Below are 19,959 nucleotides of genomic sequence, written 5' to 3'. Positions count from 1 at the left end.
AAAGGCTGAACTGAGAGACGGACTGACAGCAACAGTAAGAGATGAAAAGAGTCAGACAGAGTATGCAATAAGCAGAAGTACTCCCGACGGAGCAGTATAAAACATTTTGAACATCGTGCACAGCTTACAATGACACCACGATACAAAGCGACCTGTAAAACCAGCCAGCAGTTGTTGGTAAAGGCAGAGGAATCTAACCTTGGTGAAATAAACGTTCAAGAGATGTTGACGTACAGTATGAAATACAGATACATTTATTATGGATATTCCAGATTCAACACGTATGGTCACCCCCATTTTGAGTGTGTCTTATACCCCAGTGAGATAAGCGAGCTTGTGCACTATCAGCACCCAGACAGGTTGTCCTTGAGCCTCTGGAGGAGCAAAATGAAGGACACCAAACGGAAGACGCAAAGGTCATCATGCTCCAAAAGGCTCGTCTGGGCCTGAATCTATCAGGCATTCCTTAAATTGCGACAACCAAAAAGGTCATTCAGCTACAAAACAGCCATAACAGAAAGTATATAATATTACAATTCACACAAAAGTAGATTTTATTACAACACAACTAACGCCAACACACGCCGCTGTTAAGTATCAGTCAAATATCTGTATGGGCTATTAACGGTTGGGCCCATATTGTCCCTTTTAACTAATATTCATCTGTGGTATTGCAGAAATTGCAGCACATTATTAGTTTTACAGATTAAAAAATGCTACAGATCTGCCTATCCTGAAAGCAAAAAATGTGCAGTGTGTCTTTTTTTCCTGTTTCCATCCCTGCAATCCCAACTGGTCACAGCACAGCACACAGTGTCCCTCCCTGGATATGGTTCTGCCAGAGTTCTTCCTGTTAAAAGGGAGTTTTTCCTTCCCAGTGTCGCCAATTGTTTGTTCAGAAGGTGTCGTCGATAGTTGTGGTTTTTCTCTGTCTTTCTCTTTACCTTACAATATAAAGCACCTCGAGGTGACTGTTTTTGTAATTTGGTGCTTTATAAATAAAACTGAATTAAATTTTCAGTGTGATGGTTCATTATTTTGATTCAGTTTTCTCCCCTTTTTCCAACTCATCTAACTTCACTGCTTCCTAGGCCCCCTCTCCCTCCTGCTGTTCTGTTTATGAGCTGCACAAATTCAATATTTGATACTGCAGGAATGACACCTTATGTATTTTTTATTTACAGAACCCATGTGTTAAAATCACATATTTGCCATAATCCCTCTGTTTTTATATATATGCTGTTAAATATGTTATGTATGTTGCAGCATATTGTATTTTAACCAAACCTCTGACTGATTCAATGAATCTTAGCTCTGCCACAAAGCACTATACATTTCTGTCTGCTTTCAAATCATTGGGCCTGACAATTAACTCTGTACTCTAAACCATATGGTCTAGCAATTTACTGGAAACAGTCTACTACAGTTAACAAGACCAACTAACAACAGAAGGAGTAATGAGAGACTTGGCAAAGGGGAAATTGGTTAAATCTGCAGGGAACAAGGAGGAAAACGTTCTTTCAAGCGGTGCAATCTGGGATTTTCCACCCTATGGGCCAAGAGCGAGCTTCCCTCTGTGAGCTGAGCAAGAACACAGTTCAAGGCACATTACATTCAACGTCAGAGCTTTGTCTTAAAACAGAGAGGACAAGAACACAGACAGCATGGAGGGGGAAGAAGCACTGTCCTTCATTTTTGTTTGCTTGACAAAATTGGACTGGAGGAGTCCATTAGGCTATTGTGTGGGACTTGACTTGCTTGTTTGTGTGTGTATTTGTGTGTGAGAAAATGGGAAGAAAGAGACTAAGCTAAGAAGATCCCTGTCTGTGCTAGGGAAGATCATTTAACATGTTTAATGTCTGAGGGGCTCAAGCTCTCATTTAAGCGAGTAGAAGGCCCTCTGCACACAAAATATGAAACGTGTGACAGGCACATTGTCACACATGAAAACACGTGACAGAGCTCTTTTGCAGCCTGCAGCCTGCAACTCCCACACACAACACAAAACAAGTCTGCTTCGCCTCCAGAAACCTAGCATGCTCTGCAGTACAAGGTGGAGTTCCCTTGTGTGTTTATGCCAGTGACCAAAAAAATGTGTGGATCCTTCAATAGCAAAACACCCATCCACATGCTATGGAACACAGTTTGATTTGGATAGCCCAAATAAGCATGTGCAAACACTGTAGGCAAGAATTCATAGAAGACTGAGAAGAGTGTTCTCTGGCTAAATGGTTAGCAACACTGGACAGAAAATGTGCACATGGTTTAGAGTCGTATCCAATATTGTTTGAACAAGCACTTAATTTAGCAAGCTTTATTATAACCAGACTTGGGAATTGTATGGCCCCGAGCTACATCTGGTCCATTTGGTTATCCCTGACCAGCCTACATGAGGTCAATGGCAATTAAACATAAATAAGTGTAGTTTTCTCATTTCAGCCAGCAAACCCTATTTGATAACTCCTCCTCACAGAATGGGTTACTATTTGGGTTATTTCAAAGGGAAATGCTATTTTTTTATATCAATTATAAAAGCAGGTTTGTGCAAGCGAATGCAGCTTCACTGTATTTGAATTAGCACAAACTTTGATGAGATATCTCGGTTTGCTAACCGTGAAGGTTGTGAGTCATTTAATGCAGACGTTTTTAATAAGATATAGACTGAAGTCTGAGATAAAGCAGTGTGCTTAGTTTGTGGATGACAATTTAAATCACTCTTGGGACTAAACATGCAGAGCAGAGTTAAAACTTGGCTAATGCAGAGCAAGAACGTACAGTTAAACCTTTACTAGCAAAGCTGCAACAAGGACTTTTTACCAAGTTTCACACATCCAGGGACGCAGCAGTCAAGACCAGCTGTGTGATTTCCCATAAAAATTAAAAAAACAACAATAAGCATTTCACTGATGGGGAGTTTTCCAAAGTGTAATGCGCTAACATACTCCGCAAAAAAAGAAGCATTTGAGAACCTGCCCCTCTCCAGGTGAATCATAACAACGTGGCTCTAGGATATCAGTCTCTTTTTAAAAATATTTAAAAAAAATTCTTGATTTTATTTGAAAAGGGACCGTGCACAATATTAACGTAAATGTTGCCACTTGAAGCATTGTACCAGCGTTAGCTTAAAGCTAATTTGCATCTGCAGTCACTTGGCAGGTTACATGCAGAATATCACAAAAAAGTCACACGAAAAGTAAATTGCATAACACACAAAGTGTTTAGAAATCTGTCAGTCTTTCAGGAGTTCCATCAGTTTGGATTTTATGGATTCTCTTGGGTGAAAGTCAATAAAATAAAGCATTGTGGAAGGTACCAAGCCATTTAAAAATCTTAAACACCAAACACAAATTGGAAAACAATTTAAAATCCTTCGGCTTCAATTTTAACTTTTTCTACTTGGCTCTGGATGAGATCTGGGGTTTCCATGACAGCTCAGTGACTCCTCTTTGTATGTGGGATAACCAAAGAGTTTATTAAGGAGCTGGAAGCAATGCATGCCGTGAAAGAAACTGCGAGAGGGAGTTCATGGAGTCAACAGCATGTTTGCTGGGGCTAGTGATAAAATGTTGGCGCACTAGCTCCGCTGATTTCACATTTCAATCACTTAAATGTAGCATCTTCTCTTACCAGTGGCAGTTTATAAAGAGATAAAATTGATATTGAGCAGAATTGAATTAATCTCGCTGGTACCTTATTCCACAGTCTAAGTTTCCCAAATTAGTTACCCACCCCTCATAAACACAGCATTTGGATTTACAGGATGTAGCTATTTCATGTTTATGTTGCCTTTCTTCATTTGCATTAATGCTTCAAATGCTTTATGGTCTATGATTTTTAATTCAATTCATAAAAACAATAACACTGCCATTTTTATGTAATTAGTCATCAATTTAGTCAAAGTCTGCAGAGTCTACCGGCAACATGACTTTATTCTGACCATGGAAAATGCATAACAGAAGATTGAGCTAAAAGAGCCACCGTTAAGAAAAGAGAAAGCATTAAAGCATATGTTTCAAGAGGCAGAACCCTAGATCCAAGCAGTCCCTAGACTCTCATGTAACAATATCCTAATGCAGACTAGAAATGTCCAGTCAAAATGACATGGTGCAGTCACAGTGGGCATCAGTTTTATCAAAGCTGCAATACGTGAATCTTCTGTTTTCAAATGTCTGTTAAGCTAATGCATTCATCAATATCTTCAGGGGCCTGATCAACCAGCCTCACAGCATATCTCCTCCTTCACTTCACACACAAGCTGCTCCTTGGCTGCTGGTTCAGTTTGATAAATGACGTGCACAGAAAACTATGATGCACCATATAAAGTATGGTGTTAAAGTCTTCCTGTCCTGCAGTGTCCTCGACCTAACCTATAAGCAAGAGCAGAGTGTTTTTGTGCTTTGAAAATCAATGCCCCCTGTTCATCTTGGGACATTAAATATAAACAACCAGCTGTGCAGCCTTGGCAATGTTTGCTTCTTGAGTTAGCCCAACAGAAAATCTGGGCTAGCTCACACCTGCTCCACAGTTGGAACATGTTCACGGTTCAACTTCCGCCGCCTCAACTTTCAGTGGTGCTATCACCTTTAAAGCTTTAATGTGTTAAATTCATCTCTATAAACAATACTATTGTGCACGTTTTCCTATTTTTTATTTGCAGCAATCCTATCCATGCTATTGGTTCATCAGCATTAAGTATTATAAAAATACTGTACACTGTAGCAATAGTTAGTACAGCATCCATATATCAAAATACTTCACAGGTATGATATACACATATAAAAATGAACACATTTGGTAGATATGACACAATCTCACAACAATTCCCAGACTCTCACATCACATTACTTCAAATCTCAGGAAACAGGAAGCAGTTGTACATCGTCATCAGCCAGTGCCTTTGCTCCTTCACAGAGGAGAGAACCGCAGCTGTCCCTCACCACTATTGCCTGTGCGTCCTGTAACTAAGAGAATGTAATAATGAGGATACGCTCCTTTTAATTTTCCTCCAGTAAACACTGTGATAAAAGGATTGTATATCTTCTTTATAGATTCATGTTGTCTTTATTTAAGATTTTTGCTGACAAACTGGCGGACGATGTATCTTATCAGAAGTACTAAAAAAGACATTACTGCATCCAGTTTAATTTCTCGTTCATCTTGCATAATCGTTCATCTGTAACTACAGAAAAAAACAGGGTCAGCACAATAATTGTTGTATATAGCATTTGTATTCTATTTTTATCCTATTGTATATATTATTTTATTTTATTCTATTGTATATAGTATTTTATTTTATGCTATTCTATTCTGTACAGTTGTTTACAGTATCTTATCCTTATTGTATTCCAGTGTTCTCTCATTGTTGCTATATAACTTTGCACTGTCCAGCTCTGTCCACCTTTGTTTCCTCTCTTTTTCTCTTTATGATCTCTCTTTTAACCTCACAAATGAGTCAGCACTTTATGATTCAGCACACTTTCAGTGTGTGTGCGTGCGATTATGCACCTGTGTCCCTGCCTGACACCAGGGCAGAGACCTTAAGGCACCGAATACTTGGCATTGCCTATTCTGAGACAGGTGAATCGGGTCCACAGGACTCTGCACACACAGTCCCACTAATCTGCTTTGGCACCAAACTATTTGTTGCTATCGTGGCAGACTACAGTACACAATGGCTCACAGAACACTACGGCCTTTTTCACCTTACTGTTTCAGTACCTCGTGTCAGTTTCTATTCATCACTAAGAAGGTTATATCTTAATTTTCAGTGCCTGTAGCACTTAGTTCAATATTCAGCTGTTTATAAAGAATCCTTTATCTAGCAAAGATGCCGTCTTTTTTTATGTTTCATATGTTTATTTAGAGATATTAAACACATTTAATCAAATAAATTAACTAATATTTAATTTTTGAAAGTTAAGCTGTTTTCTGACTTAATACTTGGCATGGCTGTTTGTTTGTGAGCCTGTGTTTAATTTACTGTGCATTATTTAAAGTGAGCTACAGACAGAGGTCCGATGAGCTGCTCTGGCTTTAATTTAGCATACCGATCAAACTGAAACATAAGCCACTGATGTAAACACAAACTGACAAACATCAGTGCGTTCACATATTTTGTCTGACGATGGCAGGGTATAAAAGGGTATGCTGTCAGGCTGTCATACAAATAGCATGGGATATTTCAGTGGAGACCAAATATAGCCAGGGAAATGTAGTTAAAGCCTCTTCTTCAGTGAACTGGATACTCGGGTCAGTTGGCTCACATTTTCTCCCCTTTCAGATCAATTTACCGACAGTGAATTAAGCACCTTTGCTTAGGACGACAGATCCCTACAGGCAGATTCTAATTAATCAGATCACTTGCATCACGTTCTGCAGTCATCTGTAGCAGATACTACTGTTTTTGTTTTTGTTTTTAAAGTATGCAACTAAAAAGCCTGAACCAGCAGTGTTTGCAGATAAAGTGCATTATTAATAATACCAGGTTAAATGTTTTTAGAAGGCAAATAAAAGGACAATTTGACTTATTCAGTAACACGGATACTCACAGAAACAGGTTGTACTATTAGTCTGTGACTACAGTGATGACAAAGTGAAGGTGCACATGGGAGCTGACGCTTCCTACAAGCTGCTGGTTAGTGTCTCAGCACTTGGACGCCATCAGCCAACAGATCAAAGTAACAGAAGAGGAGAGAGAGAGGCTTGAAGGCAGCTCAGGGCAGCAAAGTCAACGCTGGTCACGACATATGTGGATGCTCAGCACACACGAAGAAAAGCTGGTGTCAACAGTAGCAATCCCGATGCATTACTAGCAAGTACTGAAAACATACATACTACTATATGGACTCCACTGTACTGTACACCACAACCCACCCTTTACTTATCCAGGTAAAAAGTATCACTGAGATTAAAATCTCTTTTCCAAGAGAGACCTGACCAAAGAGGGCAGCAAAAGGTACGACAAATACAACACATACAAGTTGGGGGGTTTATGCTAAAACTGAAGCATATTTAACCACGGATGTAATGGTTATTTAATATCTTAGGTCACATAACAGCAACGGGAGTAGTGGCAGTTCTGTTTTCATAATACGACCAACACCAGTTTTTTATTCTATTTTAAATGTACAATAAACAATAAATATTGTATGACAGATGTTTGGGGGGTTTGGGGTTGTTTTTGTTTTTGTTTTTGTCTGGTACCCTCAGAAAGGGTACAGTTCCCCTTGGGGGATGGTATGTTGCCACAAGCCCAACCTGAGCCCTCCTGCTTGAGCTGGGATCTGGCGGGAGGCCTGGTGACTGTGATAAGCCAGATGTGGCACTGGGAGCTCTGGGGATTTTCTACAGCAGTTTAAAAATGTTATCCTTTTAGTCTCCTTTTGCATTTTCATTAAATAAAACAAACTAAAATCAGCATTGAATAGGATAGTATATAAATCATTTCCCACGTCATTAAGATCTGCCTGACATAAGCACATATCCAAAGGTGCCAACATTCTGAGAGAGCAAAAAACAAAAAAAAACACTACTGTGACTTTAAGGTCATTGGGATAATTAGCTCTGTGTCTGTGAGGGCATGAAATAATAAGAGAAACATAAGAGAAGCAGGGTTAGAAATGAATAGGAGCAGGGGGCAAAATGCCCTTGAAAGTTAAAACAAAAAAAAAATCATGTGAAATTAGGTGTAAAATAACCAGATAACTCTTCTCATTATTTTTCTCAGTTGTTAAATTGTTAATAATTACACATAATTCCCTAATGAGGCACTATAGTTGAGAGGTAAGCTAGATGACTTTTTGTTTTCCCAATCCTCTGTTTATGGGAAATAATGAGCTGTAGGATTTCTTAACATCATGAATGGCACAGTGCTGAATCAACCAATCACGTGGCAGCGCCTCAATGCATTTAGGCACGTGGAGAAAAGAAGAGCAGAAAGTTACATTTTTAGCTCTGCACTTTTTAGCACTTATGTGCAGAGATGGGCAGTAACGCGTTACTGTAATCCGATTACTTTTTTCAAGTAACAAGTAAAGTAAGGGATTAATATTGAAAAAAAATAATTAGATTACTGTTACTTTCCAGTAAGCATGCCGCGTTACTACGTTACTAAACCGTGATTTTATGAGAGTGTCTCATGACAAGGACGTACGAGCGTGCGACGTCCGTGACAGCAACAGACGTGTGTATATCAACAATGGATAATATGGAGTGCAGGAGAGAGTATGACCACGCAGCATTTAAAGCTTGGAAGTACTGACATTACTTTGAGTTTGATTGATTAGAAAGTGACAAAAGCATTTGCGTCCACTGTACACTCTGCGTGGGTAGAAAACTTCTTTCTACAGCTAAAAATTAATCTTCAAATCTTAGCAAGCACGCTGCCATGGGAATGTAACAAAGTAATAAATTAACTAATTAATTTTGAAAATAAATAATCAGTAAAGTAATGGGATTACTTTCTTAGAAAAGTAATTAGTAATTAGTAACTAACTCCTATTTTCAAGTAACTTGACCAACACTGCTGATGTGAATGTACGAAAGATCAGTAGTTACTTTCATATGTGTAAAAAGTGCACAAGCTTCCCCTTGGTTGGTCCCTACTCAGATTGTTTGAGCACACAGAATTTACTGCTCTACGTGACCTTCACACTGTACACTGCAATTTCCCTAAGTACTGCACATTGTAATAATTATGTTTGCACACGCACATGATGAATGATTTAGAAAACACACAGAGAACCAGACAACTGGATACAGTACAAACAGCAGCATGCACTCTTGTACAAGTAGAAGTCTTTTCAGCTACCAAGTCTTAATATCTGTTCCCATAAAACACTAGTAATGGTACTTTTTTTACTGCATATATTTTCTTCCATCTTTATTACATTTCCAAATTGGCATAGGCAGAGTCATCGAAGTGGAGTTTATAATGTCTTTCTAATGACTGGCAGTTGTGCGAGTTGTTAAATAAGGCACGTCAGGTCCTGACTGGGTCCTAATACTGTAGCTGTTCAACTGTTTTACTGCAACCATAATACCCAATATCCACTCCCCAGCAAAACTGCCTGTATCAGGATCCTTCTTGCCACAAGCACTTTTAATAAAGGAAAGTGGAGTATTTACTGACAAATTACATAGCTAAATCATTCAGACATACCTGCAGGTGACTCCAAAGACTCATTTTTTATATATTAGATACAGTTTCAGTATCGATCACGTTAAATGGGAAAATTCTGCTCTGAACTAAAAATGAAGAATTTAGGAGTGTAACAACCCTAAAGAATAAGAATAGGTTTTCTCTGATAGAGACCGTGACTAGGACATTAGCAGAGATGGAAAAATGAAAAAAGACTGAATGGCCAGCCCGCACTGGTGAAATAACAGCCTCCTTTACTCCACAGATGGAGGGAGAAGATGGTGACAGAGTGAAGAGGGCGGAAGGGAGCAAACACCAGATGAAGGAATGACGGATGGACATACAGTTTGGAGGATGACTTATTGTAGAAACTGACTGAATAACTAGTTGGGTCCATCCCACGGCTGATGTAACGAAGGTTCACAGCTTGAAAATCTTTGCAATGGCAGGAGACTACATTCGTCCCTCCATTAAAGCTCTAATCCTGCATCCCACACCTAACATGTTACGACAGCTTGGAATGTTTCCACCGAGTGCCTTTTCTTGCCTCTCGCATCTCCAGTGGACGTGTCTGTTTCGCCGTTGTTTTATTATTCGGTGTGCTCGTTTAATATGGTTACAGCGAAATAAGTAAATTGATGCAAGCTTCTATACTAAACTATCTTCTTAAGTGCACAGGGGTTGGATGTGTCTTAAAGAAAGACAACATGCCAAAGGAGGACATGCCGTGCGAGTGAGAGGGTGAGAAAAGGCATGCAACTGGGGGGAAGGGGGAGAACCAGAGGGAAAGAAGGAGCCACGGAGTTTGATAAGCAGCGAAATGATTGGAGGCAAAGACGAATGACGTGAGAGAGATGAACTGAGAGTAGCACAGGCCTGTAAGCTCTGCTGTTGGAGCCAGGCATTATGACACATCCCTGTGTACTTTGTACTGCACTGGCTGCCTGCATCCTCACTGCAGATTCTCATTAACCTTGCAGCACTGAATATTTGTGCTTCTATCCTGGTCCAACGTTGTCTCATCCTCCCAATGTATACAAGTCTGCAAACTATGCTGAACCTCACAATCAGCTTCCCACATAGTGTACATACCAAGATAATAACACCAAGCAACCACCATCTATAGTGCGCTCACTTTCAGAGTATGTTGTGTGACGTATGTGTGCTTGTATGAGTGTGTGAGAATCCTGAACCAGAGACCATATTCAGCAAAGCTTTAATAATGCTTTACTGAAGCATGAATAATGGTTTTGTTTTTCAAATGCCACATTACGCAGTAAGGATAATAAAAAATGTTTAAAGCACACACTGACAGAAAGCTATAAGCTACCATAAACACTGTAAAAGTCAGCTGCCTCGTTGGTACTTAAGCAGAAAGATGATCTTTTTCTATATTATAAAAGTTCACTGATCCGTAGTATGGGTACCGGGAATCAGGCACAGTTCTGACTGGAGCTTATGTTTACACGGGCACAACAGCAGCTTTTATATAAAAGCCAGATGTGGCCACCGTGATGTCGTCGATTGGTTTATAGCAGGGGTGTAAAATATATTGCCTGCGGGCCATCATTGGACGCGCAAAGACTCTAATCCGGCCCACTGGACAGCTTTGGAAATGTGAAGGGCAGGATCAATTTTGGACTTCTAACTGTATTTATTCATTAGTTTTACAGCTTTCCCTCAGATAAAGACCTCCCCCATGGATATAGATACTACACCAAAGTAATTAATAACACAAAAGTTCCTGTTTTTTCCCTTTCTTATATACAATATTGTATAATACAATATTATACAATATTGTATAATAAAGATGGACTGAAGCTAGCAAATGAGACACTAGATTAATTAAGAATGGGCTTACTGAGCTGTTAAATGACACATGAACAAGCAGCGTCATCTACTCTCTACAACCTTCCCGTATACTTTCATACAAATTTACTCCACTTTTCAAACCTGGAGGCTGCATCCATCTTTTACATACAGTCCATGCACATAGCACATTATGCCTTGTTGCACTCCTCTTGCTGCTGATATATTTTTAATACACTCCGTGCATATCAAACAATCTAAAACAGCGTGGCTAACAGCACGTGTAACAATAAGGGAGGAACGTGTCCCTGACGCTTTGCTGCAAGGACATTTAAAATAAGAGGGAGTCAAGTTGATTAAAAATGACAGCGCTATGTTCACCTATTTACATTTTAACTACGAAATCGTACACACAGTAATGACTTTGGCCGTGATATCTAAACTGGATCCACTAGCTGAAATGATAGGGTCATGATGACGTGTAGTTACTTAGTCCTTAGGAGAAGGATGAGAACACTGGATTCAGGTTGGAAAAAGTCTGAGACATGCAGTGACTCAATAGTGGGTAAGTAATGCATCACTCTCTGTTATATCCTTCGGGTATAACCTTGTGATATTTACACAAAATCCACTACAGTTAAACTATTAAGAAGGTTGCTCACTATGCCTCAGATTCATCTTTTTACACTGGAGACCACTGGAATGGTAAACTGTTAAATGTGTTCCCAAAACGTTGATTCTGTTCATCTGGACGTAGCGATTTCAATGGCGAAACATTTCATCACTCATCCAACTTCTTCAGTCTCTGGTCACGCTTTACCACTGAAAACGCTACGTCCAGATGAACAGAATCAGCTGTTTGGGATTTCCTTACCTGGTTGACGTGCAGTATTTTTCTCCTAATAAAAGAATCTGCTCTGATTTCAGATTTCAAATTAATTTCACACATCAGTGAACTGAAACTGATTACACTAGTTACCTACAGATAAGAAGGTAACTCCCAAGCAAGGACCCCACCCAATCACAGTAAGAGACCGCACAACTTTGTTAATTTATGTGACAAAGACAAATATATACGCACCTCCTCCCACTGATGTATGTATCTGATGAGTCGGGACAGTCTTAGCAGACGCAGAAGACTGAGGATCTTGGTGAAGCGGACGATTCGCAGGGCGCGGGCTGTTTTATATACCTCTGAGTCAAAGCCTTTCTCCACTATCAAAAATATATAATCCACTGGAATGGAGGAAAGGAAGTCCACGACGAACCAGCTCTTCAGGTAATTCATCTTGATGACTTTGGGATCTAGGATGATCTCTGAGCTCTCCTCATTGACGATCCCCGTTCTGAAGTTCATGACCAGGTCCACCAGGAAGATGGTGTCCGAAGCCACGTTGAAGACCAGCCAGGTGGTGGTAGTCTGCTCTGAGAAGAAGGTTATTCCCACAGGAATGATGATTAGATTCCCCATCATCATGATGAGCATTATCAAGTCCCAGTAGAACCTGTGGAAAAACCGAAACAAATGAGTAATGCAAGCGATAAAACATGCTGTAGCCACAAAACTGAAGTCCACAGGGGAAAAGAAATCATGCTTCTTTTCTGCTTCTTCTGCAGATATTGTTTATATGTATAATTCTGTTTATCCCAGTGTATTGCATACGGTCAGAGGTGACTGTTCACTCTGTCACTGCATGTCTTATGAAAAGGTAGAACAGTCCCAGAAAAGAGGAGCACTGCACAATGTTGATTTATAAAGCTCTGCTTAAAAAAATGCCCGATTACTCTGCTCTCTTCTGACATTTAAATACAGTGTTTACCATGTCAGGTCACATGACTTTCTAACATTAGCTGGGCCTCTTATTCAATCTGAACTTGCTCAAATACTCTGCTGCCTACAAATGGGATAAGCTTCAAGAGCACGAAGCTACATCCCCTTCTTTTATTAGAACATTTAAAAGGTTACGTATCAGCGATAACTCAATTCATTCTGAGGGAAAGGAGGGAAAGTGTGAAACAAGTTTCATTACGATAGCTATAACGCCAGTTTGCTCCAACTCCAACTTCATGTGGGAAGCAGAGAGGTAAGGGGGTTATAAAAGTCAGTAGTAGCCACCTTCTGACATCAGTCACTGCCTGTGAAACTCTTCACTGCAGCCTATCCAGTGCTTCAGCCTGCAAAGGTATACAGCCTGAAAGATCTTACGTTGCCACTTCTGCTATCAGCAGATAACATGCAACATCTAAACAGCCGGCAATATTAGATAATCTTTCAGCTCAGATCTGGAAAGGCTCTTACATGCAAGCTTAAGATTTCACTCCGAGAAGTATATACTTGAGTTCGTACCAAAACTCTTGGGCTCAAAGTTAATTACGATTCAAGGACATCCAGTAATGTACTGCTATCACTTACTATATGTATTCAGGGCCCTTTAGACTGAGACCCTCTCCATCCTTCCTGGCTGTGTTAATGTCCCTGCCCTCTGCCTTTCGATGAACAGAGCCAGAAGTAATTCATCAGCACCCTGCTCTTTTCACAAAGTGTTCTGGGCCCCGAGTAAAGGCCAGACAACCATGAATGAAAATAGATGCTTTCAGCAATCCTATCTCACTCTAAAAACTCTCCACTGACGTTATCCCCGCTCCGTGACTGCCTGCCTCTGCTCTGCCTTACTGACCATCACGTTGTTGTTGAAGGTAGAAATGAACTGGCTGGCCGGATGCCTGTCTGGCAGACTTGCCACCCAGTAATGGATCTGTTTCAATAAATTAAGCCGAGGCCTTGGCTTTATAAATACCCACAGATCATATGTCTGATAACTGTCTTCACTTCAACTAAACATTGAGGTGGCTGATAAGGTCCACAATAGGTATTTTTACCCCAGCAGATATTGAACTGCTGAGCTCGTTGAGTTCATGCTAAACCATGATGCAAACTGAGTCCTCTCAGGTCAGCACAATAACAACAAAGTTACGCAACAAGTACAATGCGCATGAGGACCAAGCTATAGCATTATGAGTAATAAGAGCGCATTTTAAAAAAAACATACAAAAGCTGTGCTTTTATATGCTTTTTAGCACGTGTGTCATTGTATCAACCTTTCAATAAGCTGATGCTTATTGACCCGATAGGTCATGTTGTCTGTGACTTTTTTTTTTCTTGTAATTGTTTATATTTCAGTTTTAAAGAAGAGGCTACCATGACTAATCTTTTTCAACTTTAATCTAAGGGGATCAAGGATTATATAAAATCAATGAACACAAACATATTTATAGTTAAAAAAAGAGAACAACTGTAGAGCAAAAATAGTTAAATAATAAATAATACACAAAAATGTGAGTTCAAGATGTACAGTCTGTTAATTTGGAGATTAAAAAACCTAATCCCTGTGAACTAAGACGTTTTATTTTCCTTTAAGAAAGCCTGCTTTCAGCAAACAGATTTTAATATCAAAATTTAAGTTGAATCATTTTTTGAATTTGGATGTTTTCCACTCATGTTGACAGAGTTCCCACATCTTTAACATATTTCTATTTCTATTATGACTTTTGTAGGTGGTATTTATACTGTACATGACCTCTAAGACACCCACATATCTGTTGAATTAAACACTGTGCTTCACTTCTCAAATAAAAGAAGCATTAAGCAACCTTGAAATATTCGTCATCAGAAAGAAGAATACAAGAAATCTGTCAAATGGAGTGAAACTCCAATGCTACTAGAGTTTACATGTAACTCATCACATACCAAAGTCAAAAACAACAGAGTATGTAACTTCAAAACTCTCCCTCTGACGCATCAGTGCATTGGCCCTGCATCACAGCTTGGTGTGTTAGCCCCTCTGTCACCCCACCATCCTCCTCTATGTGCCTCAGATCACTCCCAGGGGCATAGGTACCATAGTCTAACTGTATTCTGCTTCTGTAATAAAGTACTCATTTTAAGTTAAGTTATCAGACTGAAATAATGAAAATACTTATTTTCGAAGTTTAAATGCTAAAAACATTTTTTTATTTATGGTAAGACCAATGCAGGTGTGCTCCTTTTTGTTTTACTGACCTAGTCACAGAGGCAGCTCTGATACTGCATTAAGCTTAAGCTTTTGGTCTAATGTGCCACTTCTAAGAAAGCACCCCAGCTAAACCAGTAACGGAGTGCAGTGCACTTAACTGTAACTGCAGCACCAACACTAGCAATGCATTCGGGCCCCAGCTAAAGTACTCTACTTCCACATTCACCCGGTGCTGTCGGAGTACAGCCTCCCCTTCCAGCCCATTTCAGCACTCAAGTCCCGTCCCAGCTATGGATTCACATCCAGATGAAATGTGCACTCTGCTAATCATCTTTTATCCCGAGTTTACAATCAATTTTAAAAAACTTGGTCTGAATGCTATAACACGCTGCTGTTGTGACTGTTTAAAATGGGAGACATTTCCCAAACACTGTAGGCTCTGCAGCAACGGAGAAACTGTGGCGCTCTGGTCACTCTGCCAAATGTATTCACGCAGCATGAACTAGAAAAAAAGCGTATGCGATTTGAGTGTATTGCTGAAAAAATACTTTGAGACAATATGCTCCACTTATAACAAGAGCTGGAAGCTACAGAACCCCAAAGGGGGAAGCAGTGAGCCTCTAATAATCCAGCTGAGGCAGATTAATCACAAGAAAGTAAAAAAAAATCTGCTTCGAATCAAGCCAGCACATTTTGTCTTGTAGGTTTCCTTCTTACAACAAGTGATCCATCATGATCAATGCCAGACCCACTCCTGCCAAGCAACACAATGAAGTCCACATGATCCTACTCAGCACAACCTGGCCCAATCCAGTCTACAGTGTAGCAGGTACACCGTGCTACAGCATGGCACATCCTCAGACAGAGAGAAAAACAAAGACTTTGGGTTAAAAAAAAGGATGTCAGAGTCATCTACGAATGTCAAGATGAGTAAAACAGAACATGTGGGAAAAAAAGATTTGTTCAAGCTTGATTAAATACTCTAAACTAGCTTTACTCGCCTCTTTCTTCTTTTTAATAAGGCTGTTGTTGTAGGAATAAATTAGGGGTAGTAAAGCTACACTGTAAAATTTCTGCCTCTAACCACTCAGAAGAATGCAGGTTTTGGAGTATACACTATCTGAAAGAAACACAGTTGACTCTACAATTACGTTCTGTTAATTAAAAGAACTGCAACATGAGAATTTACTTTGAAAAGGCTTAAAACCTGCACAACGTCTTTGAACAACAGCATATGGAGCATGACAAAGCCACCTTTAGCAAAACCAGAGGTGCACGAGGCTGTGCACGGGCCCTCTCAAAAATCTATTAATAATGAATATTACTAACCTGCCATAAATCTTTAAGCAGCTACTGTGTACAAAGAATATGTTGAATATTGAGTTTCAACACTCGACAAAGCAATATAAAGCCCGTGTGAATGCTTGGTGTCATTCATGGTCTGTACTTACGTAATGCTTTTCATTAAAGATAGTGTTTTGTGTCTTTTGTTTTTGCTCACATAACATTAAGATGAGAGTATATAACAGTATAAGATTAATGAGCAAGTGGCGAAGACTTCTTAGCAAAAAGAAGAAAAAAATGAGAGAGGAAGATTTGCTTCCAAGAAATAGTACATGGAGCCACGTGCAACAAAGAAGCAGCCTTGTCTCTTCCACCATTTGTGCGCCAGCACAAACTGGGATGAAAACCTCAAGGTAGCACTTTCAAGCCAGGAGGCGGTCTCCGCGGCCTAGAAGGGGGTCGTTTCATTGCACTGTCTGGAGGACAAGAGCGTCTTCTGAAAAACAGCCCTCTGGAAAATGTCATGAGGAAGTAACCTTAGGGGGCCTCTGCCAGCGTGAGTGAGACAAACATTTTCTAATACTGCAGAGAGAAGAAGGCCCAGTCTGCTTGAGCAATCACACATACGTTCTCATTACAGAGCCTTTTTTTTTCCTGCTGATTTTCATTGTAATCCCCACTGTATTTTTTGAAATTCCTCAAATATAACAAATGCAGCCCATTCACTTTGGGACCACTAATTAATCTCTTGACTCACTAATAGCTGTGGAACAGGTATCCATTTCACTGAACTGCTCTGGTCATACCCTTTGGCTATCTTTTGGAGGGGGTCAATCTTCTTACATAATTGAGTCTGTTAAGCTCGTTGACTGTTGTGTTGTGCTAATCCTTGCCTACCATCATTGTCCATCTGTGTCTGCAGAGGGGCAAGCGCATACGAGTGTGTCTTTGTGTGGCTGAGGCTATGATAGCCTAGTTATCTTTATTCTTATGCATGGAAAGGGCGGGGGGGATCTTGCAAGGGGTGGGGCATGAAGATTTATAGAGTTTAGCGCTACCATGAGTACCATGTGGTAACTCATTAATCACAACAAATGTATATAGCAAATAAGCCAGCAGGAAATGTAACCTTTTTTTTTTAATAAGAAATCACCTGCCATAAAAAAAAAATCAGCAGCAAAAGAAAGCCTTGCAGAAAAAGGGAGCGCTGCATTTTTGCAGCCTGCTCTAAGTTCAGGACCATGGACAGCTCTAAGCTCAAGGCACTGGGAGCCTTGGGGGGGGGGGGGGGGGGGGGGGGGGACGTGCCCCGACACGTTACATGTTGCGACAACGGAAAACGGGGATGATTGTCACCACCAAGCTGTGCCAGGTGACACTGGTGAAGAGGCTGGACCAGATGAGATGCTTAATTGGTGAAGAGGTGAACTGTAAACACGCAGCTCGTGAGTGTGTGTGTGTGTGTGTGTGTGTGTGTGTGTGTGTGTGTGTGTGTGTGTGTGAGAGAGAGAGAGAGAGAGAGAAAGAGAGAGAGGGAGGGTGGGTGGGGGGGGGGGGGGGGTGGGGGGTGAGCCCGTACCGCCTTTACCTGGATTCATTTGTTTAGTGTGTATGGAAATGTAAGCAAATTGGAGGCAGCTGGTCTGAAACTCAAACTCTCTGCTGCAATAAAGCCAGAGAGCTGGTGCAGCTGAGAGGAAAAATAAATACATTAGACAAACCAAAGACCAAATCCAAATGATCAACCACTATGACATTTAGTGGGTGCCGAGGAAGGAAGTGTGGCACGATCCTTCTGCGGTTCCTTTGAAACAAACACATTCCATCACATTTCCTCATTCAAGTCAGTTTAAAAAAATGCATGTAAAAACTCTCTGATAAGACTCGGAGATCAGATTTTTTTGTTACTAATTAATTCAAAACACGGCCATCTTCTCCTTAATCGTCTCCCTGCACGATTTTACCGCATTCTGTGCATTTTTCCCTTTATGCACGCAGGCCCATCGGCTCACATCCGCCTACAAAGAAATGTTTACAACCGCCGATGGTGCAATGGCATTGTCACGTTGTGTCCAGGTACGGTCGCCCCTATACGAGCAGGGAATGTGTCGCAATGAGAAGCTGCCACTGCGCCGCTGGTGTGAAGCAGTCAGGAGGGCTGAGCTCTGTGTGTGTTCTCCAATCATGACATTCACCATCCTTTACCCAAGGACGTTTCACTGATACACCTTTAGCCTTAATGCGTCCCTCCCTTTTCTCTTATAATAATAATAACACTAAAAATGCCGCAATGAAACACACACACACACACACACACACAATCACTGAGCACATTTTGACAGAAGCCCCCCTCCCCTCCCCTACAGCGGAAGCCTGATTGCCTAAATACAGAGGTAGATTAGCGTATGCGCTTTGGGCCAGGTTGTGTGTGAGAGAGTGCCGATAACAAGTGGAGGCTATAGCTTGCAGACCTTAGGGTGACAGTGAGGGTGGATAAAATAAAGGGGAGGGGAGGGGGTTTGAGCAGGTGTCTATTCCAGCCCTTACCTAAAATCGCTATATGGATGAATGATCCAGTATCCGGCCGTCTGAACCCTTTCTTGCTCTTTCTCCACAGCTTTCTGGCTGCCGAACATACGCAAGGAGAACTTATTGACTCCGGGCTGCATCATGGCCCCAAATTGCCTCTGCATAAAACCATATTGCCTGGACGCCCCCTCCAGATCATCAAAACCAACCATGGTCTCTTCCCGCTCCCCCTTGAAGCCCACTGAGTTGCCATGGTCCTTCATGTTCTGGCTCCCCGTGTTATTTTTCTGTATCGAGTCTTGCCTCTGAAAAACATTATTCCCATCCGCCTTCTCCTCCTTGTTGCTGGAGAACGAATTCGATTTGTCTTCCATGGCGCTCTTAGTTTTCCCGTTTTCTGTTTTTGGGGGGTTTTTTTCTTCTGTTTTCTCTCTGAGACTACGCGTTCCGTCTCCGGCTCGAGAGAGATAGAGGGGGGGAGAGAGGACGCGCCGCGAGCTCTCCTGTTTCTTTTGATGTCCTTCAAACTGTTCGGCTCCTCTGCCTTCAACGCGAGTGCTGCAAACTGAGACAGAGTGGCCGAGAACCCGGTGGATCAGGTTTCTTGGGTTACCGCCATCTACCGACGGCCCCCGGCTTCTGCCGTCCAAAGCCTGTGCCTCATCTCACTTCGCACGACACTGCGGTTTAACTGGCACATGCTCTTGCACCTTATTTACATAATGTGGCTGACGATACCCCCCACCTCCGTCTCCAGTCCCATCCTTTGCCAACAGTTTCACACACGGCAGGGGGAAGCCGCTGCTGTAGAAGAAAAAACACACGTATGACAAGTTAATGAGGGCTGATTTTATTATTTTATTTCTTAATAAACCGATATAGATTGGGTGCTTCCTATGGTTCGCCTGGCACCTGGTTTGCTTCCTGCTGGGAAGTTACAGTAGAAGCCAACTGGATGAAACAGACTGTAAAGTAGGTGCCACCGGCCACATTAAACTACAAGTTAAACATCTTGTGGATATCGCAGTTTTTAAAGTGTTGCAGATCTTGATCCAACATTTCCTGTAACTACCTGCTGCAGTTTGCTTTATTTCCAAACTTGACGTATAGGCTGCGTAGAAACCAGACCTTTTATATGCACCACAAAGAGATGCTCTGCTCTATGTAGGAGAATTCTGTAGTTAA

The 19,959-nt window shown here is 41.0% G+C and overlaps 1 protein-coding gene across 1 annotated transcript in view; it reads right to left on the bottom strand.

Moving 5' to 3' along the window:
* LOC134630743 (potassium/sodium hyperpolarization-activated cyclic nucleotide-gated channel 1) overlaps nucleotides 1-19,440 on the bottom strand; it is a 69,509-nt gene extending 50,069 nt beyond the window's left edge. Inside the window, exons 1-2 of the mRNA XM_063478344.1 lie at nucleotides 18,793-19,440; nucleotides 12,030-12,453 (exon numbers count right to left, since the gene is read on the bottom strand). Of these exons, the coding sequence (XP_063334414.1) occupies nucleotides 12,030-12,453; nucleotides 18,793-19,148 (780 nt within the window). The 5' untranslated portion in view covers nucleotides 19,149-19,440. The remainder of the gene's footprint in view (nucleotides 1-12,029; nucleotides 12,454-18,792) is intronic.
* Between the last annotated feature and the right edge of the window lie 519 nt (nucleotides 19,441-19,959).

This window comes from Pelmatolapia mariae, linkage group LG7 (assembly GCF_036321145.2).
Source record: "Pelmatolapia mariae isolate MD_Pm_ZW linkage group LG7, Pm_UMD_F_2, whole genome shotgun sequence".
Classification (NCBI taxonomy): Eukaryota; Metazoa; Chordata; class Actinopteri; order Cichliformes; family Cichlidae; genus Pelmatolapia; species Pelmatolapia mariae.
The sequence above is the reverse complement of the archived record's forward strand: the minus strand, read 5'-3'. Positions and strand labels throughout refer to the sequence as shown.